At 42.5% G+C, this 15,918-nt stretch overlaps 3 protein-coding genes across 3 annotated transcripts; all 3 read left to right on the top strand.

Annotated features, from left to right (window-relative positions):
- Positions 1-3,320: 3,320 nt before the first annotated feature.
- LOC308570565 (olfactory receptor 5V1-like) lies at positions 3,321-4,247 on the top strand (the record flags this gene model as incomplete). Its single annotated transcript, XM_081165481.1, has 1 exon — positions 3,321-4,247. One exon carries the CDS (start codon positions 3,321-3,323, stop codon positions 4,245-4,247), a length of 927 nt encoding a protein of 308 aa, XP_081021607.1.
- Positions 4,248-9,994: 5,747 nt separating this feature from the next.
- Positions 9,995-10,921, top strand: LOC308571715 (olfactory receptor 5V1-like; the record flags this gene model as incomplete). The annotated part of the gene is made up of 1 exon (XM_081167353.1): positions 9,995-10,921. The coding sequence occupies one exon, from the start codon at positions 9,995-9,997 to the stop codon at positions 10,919-10,921; it is 927 nt and encodes a 308-aa protein (XP_081023479.1).
- Positions 10,922-14,550: 3,629 nt separating this feature from the next.
- On the top strand, positions 14,551-15,507 carry LOC308571714 (olfactory receptor 2D3-like; the record flags this gene model as incomplete). Its single annotated transcript, XM_081167352.1, has 1 exon — positions 14,551-15,507. The coding sequence occupies exon 1, from the start codon at positions 14,578-14,580 to the stop codon at positions 15,505-15,507; it is 930 nt and encodes a 309-aa protein (XP_081023478.1). The 5' UTR covers positions 14,551-14,577.
- Between the last annotated feature and the right edge of the window lie 411 nt (positions 15,508-15,918).

Genomic DNA, 15,918 nt, shown 5'->3' with positions numbered 1-15,918 from the left:
ATGCAAAGATCTCCTGGGATAAGCTGCTGACACCACTCCAGCAAAAACCTGGAAACTATCTAACCATCGTTCAAAAGTCCTATCCGCTTTTGCTATGACCGTCCGCTTTTTCGATACAGGCAAGCCCCTATCCAGGGGCTCCTGACCTTCAAGCGGAGGGGCCAGGCTGAATATATCAACATAGCGGCCATTCAAGATCCTGGACCGCAATTTAGCAGACAGGTGGGCCCCAGGAATAAGATCCCTGGCAGAATTGGTGGAGACTTTTACGTCAGGCACCAGGACCCCTTCATGACAGTCTTGCACCGCCCCATACCTAGCCCTATGGGAATTCGCCCTCCGCTCCCAAACCCATTTTGGAAGCCCCGAGGTCTCCCCGAACCCCCAATAGAGCTTAAGGGATGCTTCCTCATCACTACTAGAACTCTGGGAAGAAGTACCTGAGGAAGAGGACGAGGTGTCTCTTCGTCTCCTCTTGGCACGCCTCCTGGAGCTTCTCTTGCGGCGGCGGTGCCCACCCGAAGAGGTCTTTGGAGGTAGGGGAAGGCTGTCCTCCACTGAAGATTACGATAAATCACCCTGCTGCACTGCGCCTGGAATCGACTGAAAAGAAACTACCTGTGAATGACCCGGTGCCAGACTCCCCGCTACTGAAGACTGTGCAGGTGAACCCCGCGCAACACGGCCCCGAGCTGATTCCCTCCTCCTGGCCCCAACCCTTGTATGGCCACAACCCCTTGCCACAGTAACCTGCGACACAGGTAAGACCAGGGGGCGTGCCGATTGCATGTCAGGTAAAAAACCCCCGGCTAACGATGTTCCTCTCTCATCTTCACTAGATGATGCCACCGGGGATGAGGCACCCAAAGTAGGACTCATCATTGCAGATGAGGACGACGGGGTTGAGCAGCGGTGCATCAAACCATCCATCTCAGCCTCCACCCTTGCCAGGGCCACCGGGTCACCAGCCAAACTAGAGACCATGGATCGGATGCATTGTAACGACTGGCCAGGTTGAGGGGAACGTAATGCCTGAGATGGGCCTTTTATAGGCCGGTTTGCCATGAGGGCAGGACCAGACTTCCTTTTTGCCTTCTTTGGAGCCATTCCTACTACTGGCGTAAACAAACAAAATCAATTAAAAGGAGTTATAAGTCCGAAATAGAATTAAGTCAAAATTAAAATAAAATTAATAATAATAATAACAATAACAATAATAAAATAATTAATAATTAATAAATAAAATAAGATAACCAGCAGGTAAGGGAATAACCAACCGCCACTAACGTATTCAGAGGCTTGGCAACAAGTATAAGTAACTGGAAATACCAGGAACCACCGAATAGCAGGTAACAAGTCAATTACCCTGCAATACCAAAGCAGCCACTAGAGGCCTCCTGTAGAGTGAGACCCAACAATTACAGGCAGACCCTGCAGTTACCGGGCCTGGCCACTAGAGGCCTCCACTAAACAAGGAAAAAAGAGGGCAAAATGGCGCTCCCGCCAAAATTGCCCCCAAAATGGAGGATCTCCACCAATGCCTCAGAACCGGGAGGCAGCAGCCGGGGCTCAATTCCCAATGCCAGGAGCCCCAAGCGCCGGACAGAGAAGCCCACCAGCGCAGGTAAGAGGCTCCGCGGCCCGCACGGCCCCCCCCCGGCGCCCCCAGAGGCCCGGGAGAGGAAGGGGAGGGGGTGGCTAGGGAAAGGAAGGGAGGGCCCCCAAACCCAACCACCAGGCCGCGAACTGAACCGGCGCCTACAGGCCTTGATGCCGCTCAGGCGGCCAAGGCCGCGCAGGCCCCAACCGGGCCGCAGCAGGCCGCGGGATGATCCCGGCGCCGCAGAAGATGTAAAAAAGCGGGGCAGGCCCGGCCGGGCCCAACCGGGCCGTGGGCGATCAAGGCGCCCGCCGAGTCAAATGCGGAGGGGGGGGCGAAAGGAAGCAGGCTGCAGCTGGGCCGAACCCAGCCGCGGGATGGGGGCGCGCAGACTCGGATGCGGCAGGGTGGCCGAGTGGAACAGGTGCTGAAGATCCGGTGTCCACAGCGAAAGAGAAAGGAACTAGCTGTGGCCCTAGCTTAAATAACCTCTGATCCCACCCCTAAAATTGGCAACATCAATTTTACCCCAGTAACTCCATCCACAAATCTGGTTCAAGCCCTTGAACCTAATCTGCCTGACAACCATAAGGGTGTCTTGTCCGGCCCCATCCGCAACCTGTGCTCTCTTTTAATAAGAACACGCTTTATAATCTTATAGAGGAACATACAATGAACATAAACATCAAGTATTCCTTACAAAGTAATGCAACATTAGGTACAATTGTGGCTATACAATTCAAGATTTATTTATTTTTTGAAACATACATGACCATTCTGTATGATTTAGTTAAGATGCAATTAACTAGCTAAAGCTCTTTGAAAAACCTCTGGCAGTCTTGCCTTTGTGGAAAAGCACTTGGGGTAGAAATCCCCAAAGGCATTATTGCATATATATGAAAGGAAACCGTGAAATCCACAAGCAACCCACACTGAATGCTCCCAACAGGGAGAAGGCTCATCTCACAGGTAAGGAAATGAATGTGTTATGGATGGGAGAACAAAATTTAGTGGGACACATCATTAGTTTGTATTGAAGAAATGCAATCAAAATGAATAAGGGTATGGCACCAGTTGTGATATAGTCAAATATAGAATGACTCTCTACTGACCTCTAACATACTATGAATTTTCATCTGCATGTAAGTGAATGAGAACTCATTCGGAACCAACAACAATATTGGAGAAAATGTGCATAGAAATGTGTATATTAATGAAAACAGCTTTTGCAAACACATTGTATTAGGGAATGTTGCTTCAGAAATGCATATAGGAGAAATATGCAGGTAAACAATTCCGAATTTTCATGTGGATTTTTTTCCCCCCTTAATGCAAGCAGATGCAAAGTTGTGGTGAACTGAACTCAAGCCTGGAAAAAAAGAGGAAGTGAGAAAGTGGATAGGGAGAAGTTTGTCTCTCTCTGTCACCTAATAGAAGAACTGTGTGGAGACATGCGATGAAGCTGAAAGCTACAAGGTGTAGAACAGATATATGCTAGTACTCCTTCAAAGGCAAACCACGGAATCCATTGTCACAAGAGACAGTGATTGTCAGCTGCTTAAATGTAGAATCTTATCATTATAGAGTGGGAAGGGACCCTTGAATGATTTTAAAAGGGTTTTAGACAAAGACTATCAGTTACTCCTAGCCTCAACAGCTATGTTCTCCTTCCACTGTTTGAAGCAGTATGCCTCAGAATGCCAGTCTCTTGGAATAAGATATGGAGGCAAAAAACCAATCAGAGCTTTCAGAATTCATCATCCTTGGCTTTAAAAATCTGCAGGAGGTACACTTCTTGCTGTTCAGTGGATTCTTGATCATCTATTTATTCACTGTGCTGTGGAATACCTTCATCATCACCATGGCCATAGTGGACCAGAGGCTCAGAACTCCCATGTATTTCTTCCTTGGAAACCTCTCCTGTCTTGACATCTGCTACATCACTACCACCATCCCCCAAATGTTGCATCTCCTTCTGACAGAAAGTAGCACCATCTCCTACACAGGCTGTGTGCTCCAGCTGTTTTTCTTCTTTTCCTTTGTCGGCATTGAATGCCTTCTTTTGGCAGTAATGGCTTTTGACCGCTATGTAGCCATCTGCAACCCATTGCGCTATTCATTGATTATCAAAAGGAATGTTTGCCTGCAGCTGGCTACTGCCTCCTGGGTGGGTGGTTTTCTCAACTCTGCTGTACACACCTATTTTGCCTTTCAGTTACCCTTCTGTGGAGACAACCGCCTAGATGCTTTCTATTGTGACATTCCACCATTGCTGAAATTGTCATGTGGGGACATTTCCCTCAACCAAAAGCTCTTGTTAACCATTGGGTTGTTCATAGCCTGGACACCAATGTTCTGTATCCTTCTCTCATATGTGTACATAATTTCAAATGTTTTGAAAATACGATCAACAGAAGGGAGGCAAAAGGCTTTCTCTACCTGCTCTTCTCATCTAACAGTGGTTCTTTTGTACTATGGTAGTGCCATCTTCACCTATTTGAGACCTGTTCCCACAGAGTCATCGGTGAATACAAAGCTGATCCCACTTATGTATAGCATATTGACTCCCTTGCTGAATCCCATTATATATACATTGCGCAACAAGGATGTGAAGAAAGCTTGGCTAAACGTAATGGGGAAGATGTGAATATTCTACACAACATAATGTTACAAGTTGTGTCTTAACAGAGTCAGAAATAAGATTAAATTCATATGATACTGATATATTCATTTGTATTATTTTACAGCTGCAAGCTTTTCAATGTACTATACAATTTTTTATCATAGCACACTTCTTAAGACAAATATCAAATAGTTGTCAAATTTACCTGTATTCTCCTCCATTCCAATGATTTTGATGTTTCTCTGTAATGTATATGTATCTAGATTCAGATAGGTAGCCGTGCTGGTCCGATGCAGTAGAAATATATATATATATATATATATATATATATATATATATATATATATATATATGTGTGTGTGTGTGTGTGTGTGTGTGTGTGTGTGTGTGTATATATATATATATATATAATGTCCTAATGTCCCGTAGCACCTTAGAGACCAAATAAGTTTATTCTTGGAATGAGCTTTTGTGTGCATGCACACTTCTTCAGATAAGCTACTGGACATTTATTATTATTATTTTTATATACGTATATGTATATTAGACAGACACTTGTGTGGGACCATTCTCCTGAAACAGTGTGGAATACAGTGAAATTATTGTGATGTCTTCATTATATATTTATTTATACTATGTTTACCTTTCCCCATCCTTCAGTATTTATGCATTCCTCTCAAGTGTATTGAAATAGTCTGGTTCCACTATGAGTCAATTGCAACCCACTTCAATCTGTCCCTGACACAAAATAGGATTTGCCCCGCCTCTGCTATTTCTCCCCTGACCCTTCCAGTCAGCCCTCTTTCCTCCAAGACAAAAGTCCCTATTTTAGTGCAGAGGAAAATGTACGAGGTCTTGGAGGGCTCAGTTATTTCTCTAATTATTTAAACATTAAAGGAGAACATAAGTAGCTAGGGACAAGTAAAGGTAAAAGCTAAAGGACCCCTGACAATTGAGTCCAATCATGGACGACTCTGGGGTTGTGGCTCTGGGGTTGCGGTGCTCGTCTCGCTTTACTGGCCAAGAGAGCCGACGTTTGTCTGCAGACAGTTTTTTTGGGTCATGTGGCCAGCCTGACTAAGCTGCTTCTGGCGAAACCAGAGCAGTGCATGGAAATGCCGTTTACCTTCTGCTAACGCGTGCTCACATCTACGGATGTGGGTCGAAGTGTTGTATGGGCCTACACCCCAAGGAATGTCCTGATAGACCCTGGGTGCAGATTTTTGAAGGGGCATGAAGCAGTTGCCCCTGACAGGCACCTCTAGTGTGGCCCGGTCCAGCACTCCTCTCCCAGAATCAGATGAAGCAGTGCTAATGGAGAGGAGCTCCAGGCAGGGCAGTCCTTCTGTCTTGCAGGAACAGGAAGGATTTGAACAGGCAAGCACAGCGACAGCTTCTATGTAGAAGAAGTCACAGGGTGCTTGCACTTGCACTTGCACTGTTAGATACGTATACTAAGGTTTGCTTTTGTGCATGGCCACACATTGCTCCAGCAGTCCAGCTCAGAGCACAAGCCTGGGGATGGGTGCCAGCTGCCTACCCACCAGGAATGTGTGTGTGTGTGTGTTTAGTGCACCTCAGGAACTACTATGCTTTGTCAATAAAGAAATAAACTACCAGCTGTTTGTCATCATTAGGTTGTGTGTGCTTGAGTCACCAGATATGAAATTTCCTATCCCTGGTCTATAGTATTGCTTTAACTTGCTGCTCTTTCAAGGATCAAGTGTTTTGCATTTATTCATCATTTCAATGAACTCAAATGATAAATATACTACTACTTATAGCAATTATTTCAGATAGAACACTAAAAAAGAAGAAAAGCTTAGCCAATTCTTTTTAAAAAAAAAGCTTAGCCAATTCTAAGCAAGTTGTACATGCCCTCTGAAGGAGCAGGTATGTTATTTGGGGGTACTCATAAATGCTCTGCTATCACTTGAGGCTCAGGTGTCCTTGGTGGCATGGAGCATCTTCCATCAGCTTTGGCTGGTGGCCCAGCTATGTCCCTATCTGAACAGGGGTTGCCTGACTTCTGTTGTCCATACTCTGGTATCCTCTAGGTTGGATTACTGCAACACATTATATGTATGGCTGTCTTTGAAGACAATTCAGAAGCTTCAGCTGGTGCAGAATTCAGAGGCCAGGTTGCTCACCAGGACAAGACAGTTGGGGCATATTACACCAATCCTGGTGTCAGGGACCATGCTGAGGAGGGCTGCACTGAGGAAGAATGGTGGGAGACACCCCCTCTCCCTGATCCTGAATCTTTGCAGGAGCAGGTGGATAGTACAGATTTGGAACAGTGGTTTGCAGAGGATAATAGTTCAGAAGGCAGAAGCTGGGAAATACTGGGTGGGGGACTGCCAGCAGAAGAAGCAGTGGAAGATAGATGGTTAACAGATTTAGTCTCTGGACAGCATTCAGCCCTCCCTTCCCCAAAGACACAGAGAGCCCAGAAAGTGTTAAAATAGAAAGTGCAGAGGGTACAAAATCAGATTACAAGACATAGGAGTAACGTAAATTAATAGGGATGGAGGGTGGGGGAGTGAGCCTTAATTGGGAGCACCACCATTTCTAGGGAGTTGTGTTATTTTTCTCTCTCACTGTGATTTTTAAAAAATCTAACTGGTAAGACGTTCCTTTCGTTTGATCTTCTTATTTACCACCATGGGGGAGGAAGCCAATTCCCTTAAGCCTGACACCTGGCTCGACTGCAATGGCTGCCAAATAGCTTCTGGGTCCAATTTAATGTGCTGCTTTTGACTAGAAAGCCTTTAACGGCTCAGGACCGCAATACGTCAAGAACCGCCTCTCCCCATATAAACCGTCCTGGACTCTGCATTTATCATCTGAGGCCCTTCTTCACATGCCTCCTCCACATGAAGCCTGGTGTCAGGGAACTGCCATCGGAAAGACAGGAGGTGGAAGGGCTCACAGAGGTTGGGAGAGACTCAGCAGCTGAAGAGGGAACCAGCAGGGGGAGAGGAGGAGCTCCGAGGGAAAGTGAGCAGGAGGGATGGCTCAGAGACACTTCCAGTGAAAACAGTGGGGAGGTTTCAGGACCTCCTATAGGGACACCCACTCCTCGCAGGAAACTGTCACGCCGAGAGTCCAGAAGACGCGTTTCCGTTAAGGAGCTTTTATGTTGGAAGAGATTCCGGAAGCAACCACTGTCGGAATCTGCCAGCGACTGACGGAGCCATGATTAAGGGGCTCCGTTACAGACAGAGGTTTGCGGACTTAACCAAACTCTGAGGGACAGGGATTTTACGCACAAGCAGCTCATAATCCCATCACACCTGGAGGGCAGCAACACAAGAACAGGCCTTTTCTGTAGTGACTCCCTGTTTGTGAAATGCTCATCCCAGGAATGTTCACCTGGCACCTTCATTATACATTTTTAGATGCCAGTCAAAAATGTTCCTCTTCAACCAGGTCTTTGGCTGATAAATATTCTCCAGCCTTTTAAATGTGTCTGTGGGAAGTGGGGGGATAATGTTGATGAATAAAGGATGACTGTCACAAAACCCTGAGAGAAAGGTGAGAGGATCATAAATAGCCAGGTGTCCACCACCACCAAAGGCCTCTCTTCTCTCTGTTTTGGTCACTGTGGCAGCAGGAATATAACAAACGTTGTCAATTCAATAAGACTGCAAATCTAGTCCCACTTACCTGGGAATAAGCCCTATTGATTTCAACCAGACATTCTTCTGACTAGACAAAATTAGGATTCTGTTCTTATTCTAGTATGAAGCTGTTTCTGGATAATTTGATAAAAAACCCAGTTTTACTTAGAATCATAGAATCATAGAGTTGGAAGAGACCACAAGGGCCATCGAGTCCAACCCCCTGCCAAGCAGGGGAATACTTCCAATTCCTTGATTTTATATGGTTGTTTTAGTTTCCTATTTGGAGAGCCAGTGTGGTGTAGTGGTTAAGAGCGGTAGACTCGTAGTCTGGTGAACCAGGTTTGCGTCTCCGTTCTTCCACATGCAGCTGCTGGGTGGCCTTGGGCTAGTCACACTTCTTTGAAGTCTTTCAGCCCCACTCACTTCACAGTATTTGTTGTGGGGGAGGAAGGGAAAGGAGAATGTTAGCTGCTTTGAGACTCCTTCAGGTAGTGATAAAGTGGGATATCAAATCCAAACTCTTCTTCATCTATCCTCAGTCACAGCCAAAGAAGGCTGAGTTCATCTTAATCATCAGGTACATTTATTAAAAGATTATTCTGTTCTATTTCAAGGCATGCCAGTTATTTTTCACAATCAATCAGAATATTTGCTGCTTTTTCTTTGGAAAACAGGGTGGATTTCTCTTGGGCAGAAAATCCTCAAAGGCCTCCTTCATATTTGTGCCTATATAAGCAACAGTGCTTCACTGAAATTAATAAATTGCTCTAGGTTGAAATCCTTCTAGGTTGAAAAACCACACAGGCAACAAAAGCATACTTTTCTATACAACCTGATGAAATACTTCATTGGACCATATGTCGCTTATCCATATTTATAATATATCTGTCATTTTCTTGTTTTATAGAACATTAGAAAGAAAATGGCACCATCAAGAATGGCAGCATCTTAAACTAGGTGATGTTGATAGAGAAGAGATGAATCAGCAGCCACAGTGATGTTATTATTTTCGGTTTAGTCTTCAAGAAGTGACTTGGGAACTGGAAGAGAACTTTAGCTGCGGAGAGCTTCAACCACCCTCACTACTGTGATATTTGCCTTCATCAAATTCTATTTCGTTCCTTGAAATTCCTCAGATGTTTCTTCAGATTTGCTTCAAAACATTGTGTTGTATGAACTATGGTGACAACACAATTCAAGATCTTATCAAGGGTCCTATCAGTGAAGGTGAAGGGTTCTTCAGCTTGACTTCTAACTGGATGCCCAAGAAAGTTGAAAGGCAGGTAACATCTGCCGCAAATCTGTACTAACAACCTCCTGTATTGTTTCTTGTGGTTCTTGCACTGAGATATGAGGAACAATCCAGACAAAGTTCTGCTATTTTGCTGGAACATAATTTGCTTCCTTTCACTGTTTCGCAGAGCAGAAACTTCACAACCCATTTCAATAATTAGTGTCAGCGCTAGAGATTTGGAACCAGAGAGCATAGATGTGCTAGCAATGGTCTGTGTATGCAGTTTTCTAAGATGAATGATCTAATGGAGAATGTTTCATGGCTATTACAACTGGAGATCATACTGAAAATTATATTGGATCAGGGTTCCCAAGGTAAGATAGATTTGTATACTTAAAGTTATGCTTTAAGAAAAAGTCCTTTCAAACTTCTGCTCATTATGTTCAAAGGATAAAGCGTAGGGATTGCATGAGTTCCATATTTGCAACAGCCAGTTATTTCTCAATAGTCTGTCTTACTCCTCTAACCATAAAAATGTTTGCCACACATGTCATATTGATAGCCTTCTTGCTAGTATTTGGTGATAAGGACCCATATGGATTTGAAAATATCAGTTGGATTCACGGCACTCTACATAGATCACCTTCCATATTAGTACTTTAGGGATAAGAGCTGATTATGGTATGCTAGGATTTCTTCTGGCAGTGATAAATCCGCAGTGCTTTTGCAGGAAATGTCACAGAGCTATCCTCAGACAGAAGGGTTATCTCTTCTCAAAGAAAGGTCCATCAGAAACATACCTCTGTCATCTTCTGCACTTTATATTGAATATAATGCCAGTGTCACACTATTTATTAACACAATTCATTTCCCTCTTCTCTACAGAAAATCAATTGTTTATTTGCCAAGGTATGGAGGCACAAAATGAAACTGGCCTGTCTGAGTTCATCATCCTAGGTTTTAAACTTCTGCAGGAGGAACGTATTTTTCCCTTCAGTGCATTATTAATCATCTATCTTTTCACTGTGCTGTGGAATACCTTCATTGTAGTAATGACATTGGTGGATCAGAGGCTCAGAACTCCCATGTATTTCTTCCTTGGGAATCTCTCCTTTCTTGACATTTGCTACACTACCACCACGATACCCCAGATGTTGGCTCACCTTCTCTCTGAGAGAAGCAACATTTCCTACATGGGTTGTGTGCTCCAGGTGTATTTTTTCTTCTCCTTTGTTGGCACTGAGTGCCTCCTCCTAGCAGTGATGGCATTTGACCGCTATGTTGCCATATGCAACCCTTTGCGCTACACACTGATTATAGGCAAAACAATTTGTCTCCAACTAGCCATGGCCTGCTGGACTGGGGGTTTCCTCAACTCAGCTGTGCATACAACTTTTGCTTTCCAACTACCGTTTTGTGGGAAGAACTGCCTTGATGCTTTCTACTGTGATATTCCCCCACTACTGAAGCTATCATGTGGTGATACTTCCCTTAACCAAATCCTCTTGCTATCTATTGGCCTTTTCATAGCTTGGACTCCATTACTTTGTATCCTTTTGTCATATACCTACATCATTTCAACTGTCTTAAAAATAAGGTCTTCTGAAGGGAGACAAAAGGCTTTCTCCACCTGTTCCTCTCACCTCACTGTAGTCCTTTTGTACTATGGCAGCTCCATCTTCACTTACCTGTCTTCAAACAGCAGTCACTCCTCAAATTATGCCAGGCTTATTCCAGTGATATACAGTGTCTTGACACCACTCTTAAATCCTATCATATACACTTTACGCAACAAGGATGTAAAGAGTGCCTGGAGAAGCATGATTAGACATACATAAATATGAGGAGAATAGATAGATAGATGATAGATAGATGATAGATAGATGATAGTTGATAGTTGATAGATGGATAGATATGGATAGGTGATAGATAGATCTAACACACATTCACAGATTATAGACCTACACTCATTTTTTAAATGTATGCTTGCTTTTAGAATATCATAGTCACACATTGAGTCTGCTGTGGATTAAAGTAATCACAACTTCTGAAAAGTACCAGCTGGTTTCTGACTTGTTTCTTATGTCTTATGCACCATTCCTTGTGACTGAAATGTTTTGAAATGCCAGTTACATTCAATTGTGTATTCTATGTTACTGTGCAAAAACCTGACATGAAATGCTTGCTATGAATATAAACTCCACATATTTCTTGTACAGTCCTCCTATTCAGTGTGTGTGTGTGTGTGTGTGTGTGTGTGTGTGTGTATGTATGCATGTATTTGTGTGTTGTATGTATTCAAAACAGATTATGCACCATTATGGATGAGGCTCTATATGTCTAAAGACACATAAGATTGAATTGCTAAAATAAATCTGTTGTGTGGCAGAACAGAGTTTACTCAAAACAAATTATGGAAGGTGTTGGCAATGTGGCAGCTTTCAAACATTGTGGAAGATAATCCCCATTATCTCAGCCAAGTGAAATTGTTGTTTGGGGCAAATGGCACCACAAATGCAAAATAACTGAAGAGAAATATGTTGGCTACCTCTCCGGTAATAAAAAAGAGATATACCACTTTTTATTTAATCCTACCAGTGCCTGCTTGGAGACTCTTAACCACAGGCCAGCACTGCTACAGTGCAATCCTATAGATGTCTACTGATCACTGCTAGATCAGACTAAGAAATCAAGCATCCTGTTTCCCTCATTGGGCCACAAGATGAGTGAAAAGCTCAAACACAGCCAATAGCTGTGTTTTACACAGTCTCTGAAACTGGAGGTTCCACAGAGTCAACATGACAAGGCACCACTGATGACTGGTAGCTGCTGCTGGACTTACTTTCAATGAATGTGCCTTGTTAGGAGCCATCTAAGGACAAACTAGACATGGGATTAAATGTATGTTTGCATTTAGCATGCAAGGTTTTTAGATGTGCAAATACCGTCAGCTATGGGAAGGAACTGGAAATTATCAGGACTGAAATAGATGGCGAGGTGGAATTGAACCCTTTTCTCCCTGCTGCACTCCTTTTCTAAAGCTGGCATTTAGTTTAGAGGGAAATCTCTGACTGATGAACATCCTGTATACAAGGTTATCATGGTGTATTGCACTATATTTAAAACAAAATAAAACATAAATATTACATCCCCTCAGTGGGTTAGATTTCCTATGTAAACTGTCAGTGCTGTCTGCTACAGTTCCTGAGTCACAGCAACAGAATCAATAGTTACACTAAGTATTTGGAAAGCAAAGGAGTCTAGACTTCCCTCCTCGATCTATGAACCACTCTCCTGTTGAATCTATAGGCCATAGCATGTCTTATAGGATTTTGGTTGTTGTTGTTAAGGAAAGTGATAGGAAAATGCCCTGGGGAGTGTAGGAGATGTGATTTGTGCAAACAAATCAGAATAGATGTTCAACAGATAGCAGAAGTCACCTCCAATAGATAGCATCTCAAAGAAGCTTTGTGAAAATCACAATACTATTTAATAAACTGGTTGCATGGAAGAGCTAACTCTTGACCTAGAAATCATTGTCAAGATAGCCAGATCACAAAGTCCTGCACATCATGGGGCTTCTTCACCCAGCCTAGTGCTGCTCTCTTTCCCACTTTCTGGCTCTTGAGGGCAGATTCTACTTTGCATACCCTGAAAACAAACCCTTGAAATAAACTCAACTTAATTGTATCTCTGTGCTCATTGTCCTTAGGGAATGGAAAAGTTAACAAGGTTGGAACTGAAGGGAGTTGTGTTGTTTCAAATGCTTCAGGGAAATGAGGAGTTTGTGCTAAGTCAGATATGGATTTATATTTCAATCAAATGTACCCTTGTGAATAGTATTTTGATGCCTGTGAAGATGCTAGATGGTCCAGTCATCCACCAACTTCCTATTTTCTGCTCCAGTTTTCACACACACACTCACCAAACTTTTTAAAAGCCAGAGATTCCTGGGGAATATACAGTTGTTTCTTCCAATTCTGCTCTACATTTTAAACAATCTATCTCATCTGAAACAGATTGCAGCTGGAATGTGTTTCATGTAAAAAGCAGGTAAATTATTACTAATAGGTTTATGATGTTAGAACTATTGTTGGCAAGGAAAAAGATAGGCATAAAAGAGCATTCCTGGGGCAAGTACTCTTTGGTGACAGAATCCCAGCTAGATTAAAAATCACAAAACATGCAGCAAAGTAAAGCACATATATATAGGCTATAAAATCTGTAAAATATCATTCTAAGTTCCTTCCAAGGTTCCCCTCTTCCCCACAATAAAAAGACTGCACCTTTCGTAAGTTAAAAATGATTTACTCATAAACTCTCCAAAGGAGATATTCATGTGCTTTTCCATACAGCATTCAGAAAGAATTGCTCAGGCAGTAAAACTTTGCTTAGTTACAGTGGTGAAAGTTCCTATATTATTGGTTTTGGAACTTAATAGTGGCCTGTAAGAGCTATGAGGTTTGTGTTGCAGCAACCAGCTCAGATATTGTCTTGATTAACTTGTCTGACCCAAGGTGAGCTAAGCTCAACATGACAGCTTACTCCATGTTTTTAGCCTATTTATGCATGAATTGGACTTCAAAAAACATAATTTTATTAATCTTGATTTTCAAGATAGTCTACAATAGAGAACCATAAAACAAATTAAAAACAAATAAAAGCAGATTAAAGTTAGACTTAAGAATTTCAGTTATATGAGGCTCATTATAATGCATAAACATCAGTTTCCCTACTATACCTATGTAATGTGTGAAGGAGTAGGTTGGTTATCACTTTGTGAGTAATGGAAAGGGGTTAGGAAGAACCACATTTTCTGTGCCTATCTTATGCAGGACAGAATATAAGATACTTAGAAAAGGATGCTGTGATTACTAAGGTCTAGGATAGATTTCTAAAAAGCAAGTCATGCCAATTTTTCCTTTAAACATCTGGACATTAAGAAAGTAATATTGCCAACAGAAATGAAGACATTATCCACAACATGGGGAGGGGGGAGAGAGAGATGTGAAAACTCATGAATCAATGTCAGTAAAAAGAATACTTACTCATTTTAAAGCTATGACTCTTACTGTTAAGATGACTAGAATTTTAAAGGCAAATCTGTTGATTATGTAGTTAGAAAAGGTTAAGTTCAGTTGTTTGATATTAAGCACATATGGGTGTTTGCATATTAATAAACTGTATGTTCTAAATTACTACATTAAACAATATATGTTAAAGACAATAGATATTACCAGAAGTGTAATACAACGTGTGAAATACAGAATACAAAATGTGTGTTATGTTTTTAAAAAGCAGAGATGGGTAGAACACACAAGCTGACTCCAAAGAGAGCAGAAAAAGGGCAAACTTGTAGGGCAGTGAACAATACCACATCATATTGAAGCTAGGTGGCATCAACATGTTCAAGTGATTGTTTGTGATATGGCATTTCAAGCAGTACACCAGTTATACATACACTTATCATTACAGGTGGAGTCTTTTGGGTGATATGTGGATTCAGAATGCAACCTCTGTGAAGGAATTCATTCTTCTTGGCTTCACCAGTCACCCAACATTGCAACGTATCCTATTGACACTGTGCCTAGTCATATATCTCATCACTTTATGTGGCAACAGTCTCATCATCTTCTTGATCTGGGTTGACTCCCGCCTCCATACAGGAATGTACTTTTTCATTGCTAACCTTTCTTTCTTAGATATATTCGGCACACAGGTCACTTTCCCCCAGATGCTATTCCATATGGCTTCCAGAACCAATAATATCTCTTTCAACAGATGTATGGCTCAACTCATCCTGATGCTGTTCTGTGGGATGACTGAGTGCTTCATCCTGGCTCTCATGGCATATGATCGCTACGTGGCCATATGTCAACCACTGCGGTACCCAACCATCATGAGGATGCAAGTATGCATCCAGATGGCAGGAGCCTGTTGGTTAGGTGGCTTATTCAATGCTGCAGCACTGACAGTTATCACCATAAATTTTCCCTTCTGTGGGCCCAACCAAATCAACCATTTCTTTTGTGAGGAGCCTGCTGTGTTGCAGCTGGTTTGCATGGACACCTATACAGTAAGAGTCCTCATCTTTGCCCTGAGTGTCATTGTGCTCATGTTGCCTTTCACTTTTATAGTAATCTCCTACATCCACATTGCCAGGGTGGTGTTCAGCATAAACTCAGCAGAGGGACGGCAACGAGCTTTTTCCACTTGTGCTACCCATCTCACTGTTGTCACATTGTTCTACACCACCATCAGCTTCACTTACTTGCAGCCCCGGTCTGAACGAGCTGCAGACCAGGAGAAGAAAGCTTCTGTTTTCTATGCTTTTTTCTCCCCAATGCTGAACCCTGTCATTTACAGCCTGAGGAACAAGGATGTTAAAGGAGCCTTATTCAAAGTGATGGGGAAAGTAAGCTGAGTCTCATCTTTAAAAATCAGTAAATAAATGGTTGTATGGAAGAGGTGGATGAATTTGGATATATTAACGTTAGACCAGCTGATAAACAAAGAGGATAAATTTTATATATCTTCCATCTTATGAGAGAAATATAGATTACCTATAAATTATCAATGGCAGTATCTCCAGATAAAACACTTGCTAACCACCATCTACGGACCAGGAACCTTTACAGCCTCAGAGACCCCAGAGATGTTGAAGCAGTTGATTCATTCTTAAACAACAACAAAACAGCAAGTAACAAATATAAATCTTTGTTATTAGCAAACTATTTGATATATAGGTATTGCTGGAGGAATGGAATAAAGAATTAGAGATATGGAAAGCACAGTTTGGCAGTATCTACCTCTTACATATCCAAGGAAGTTAGTC

Source organism: Podarcis bocagei (genome assembly GCF_964188305.1).
Source record: "Podarcis bocagei genome assembly, chromosome: 13".
Lineage (NCBI taxonomy): Eukaryota > Metazoa > Chordata > Lepidosauria > Squamata > Lacertidae > Podarcis > Podarcis bocagei.
This window is presented reverse-complemented; position numbering and strand designations above follow the sequence as displayed.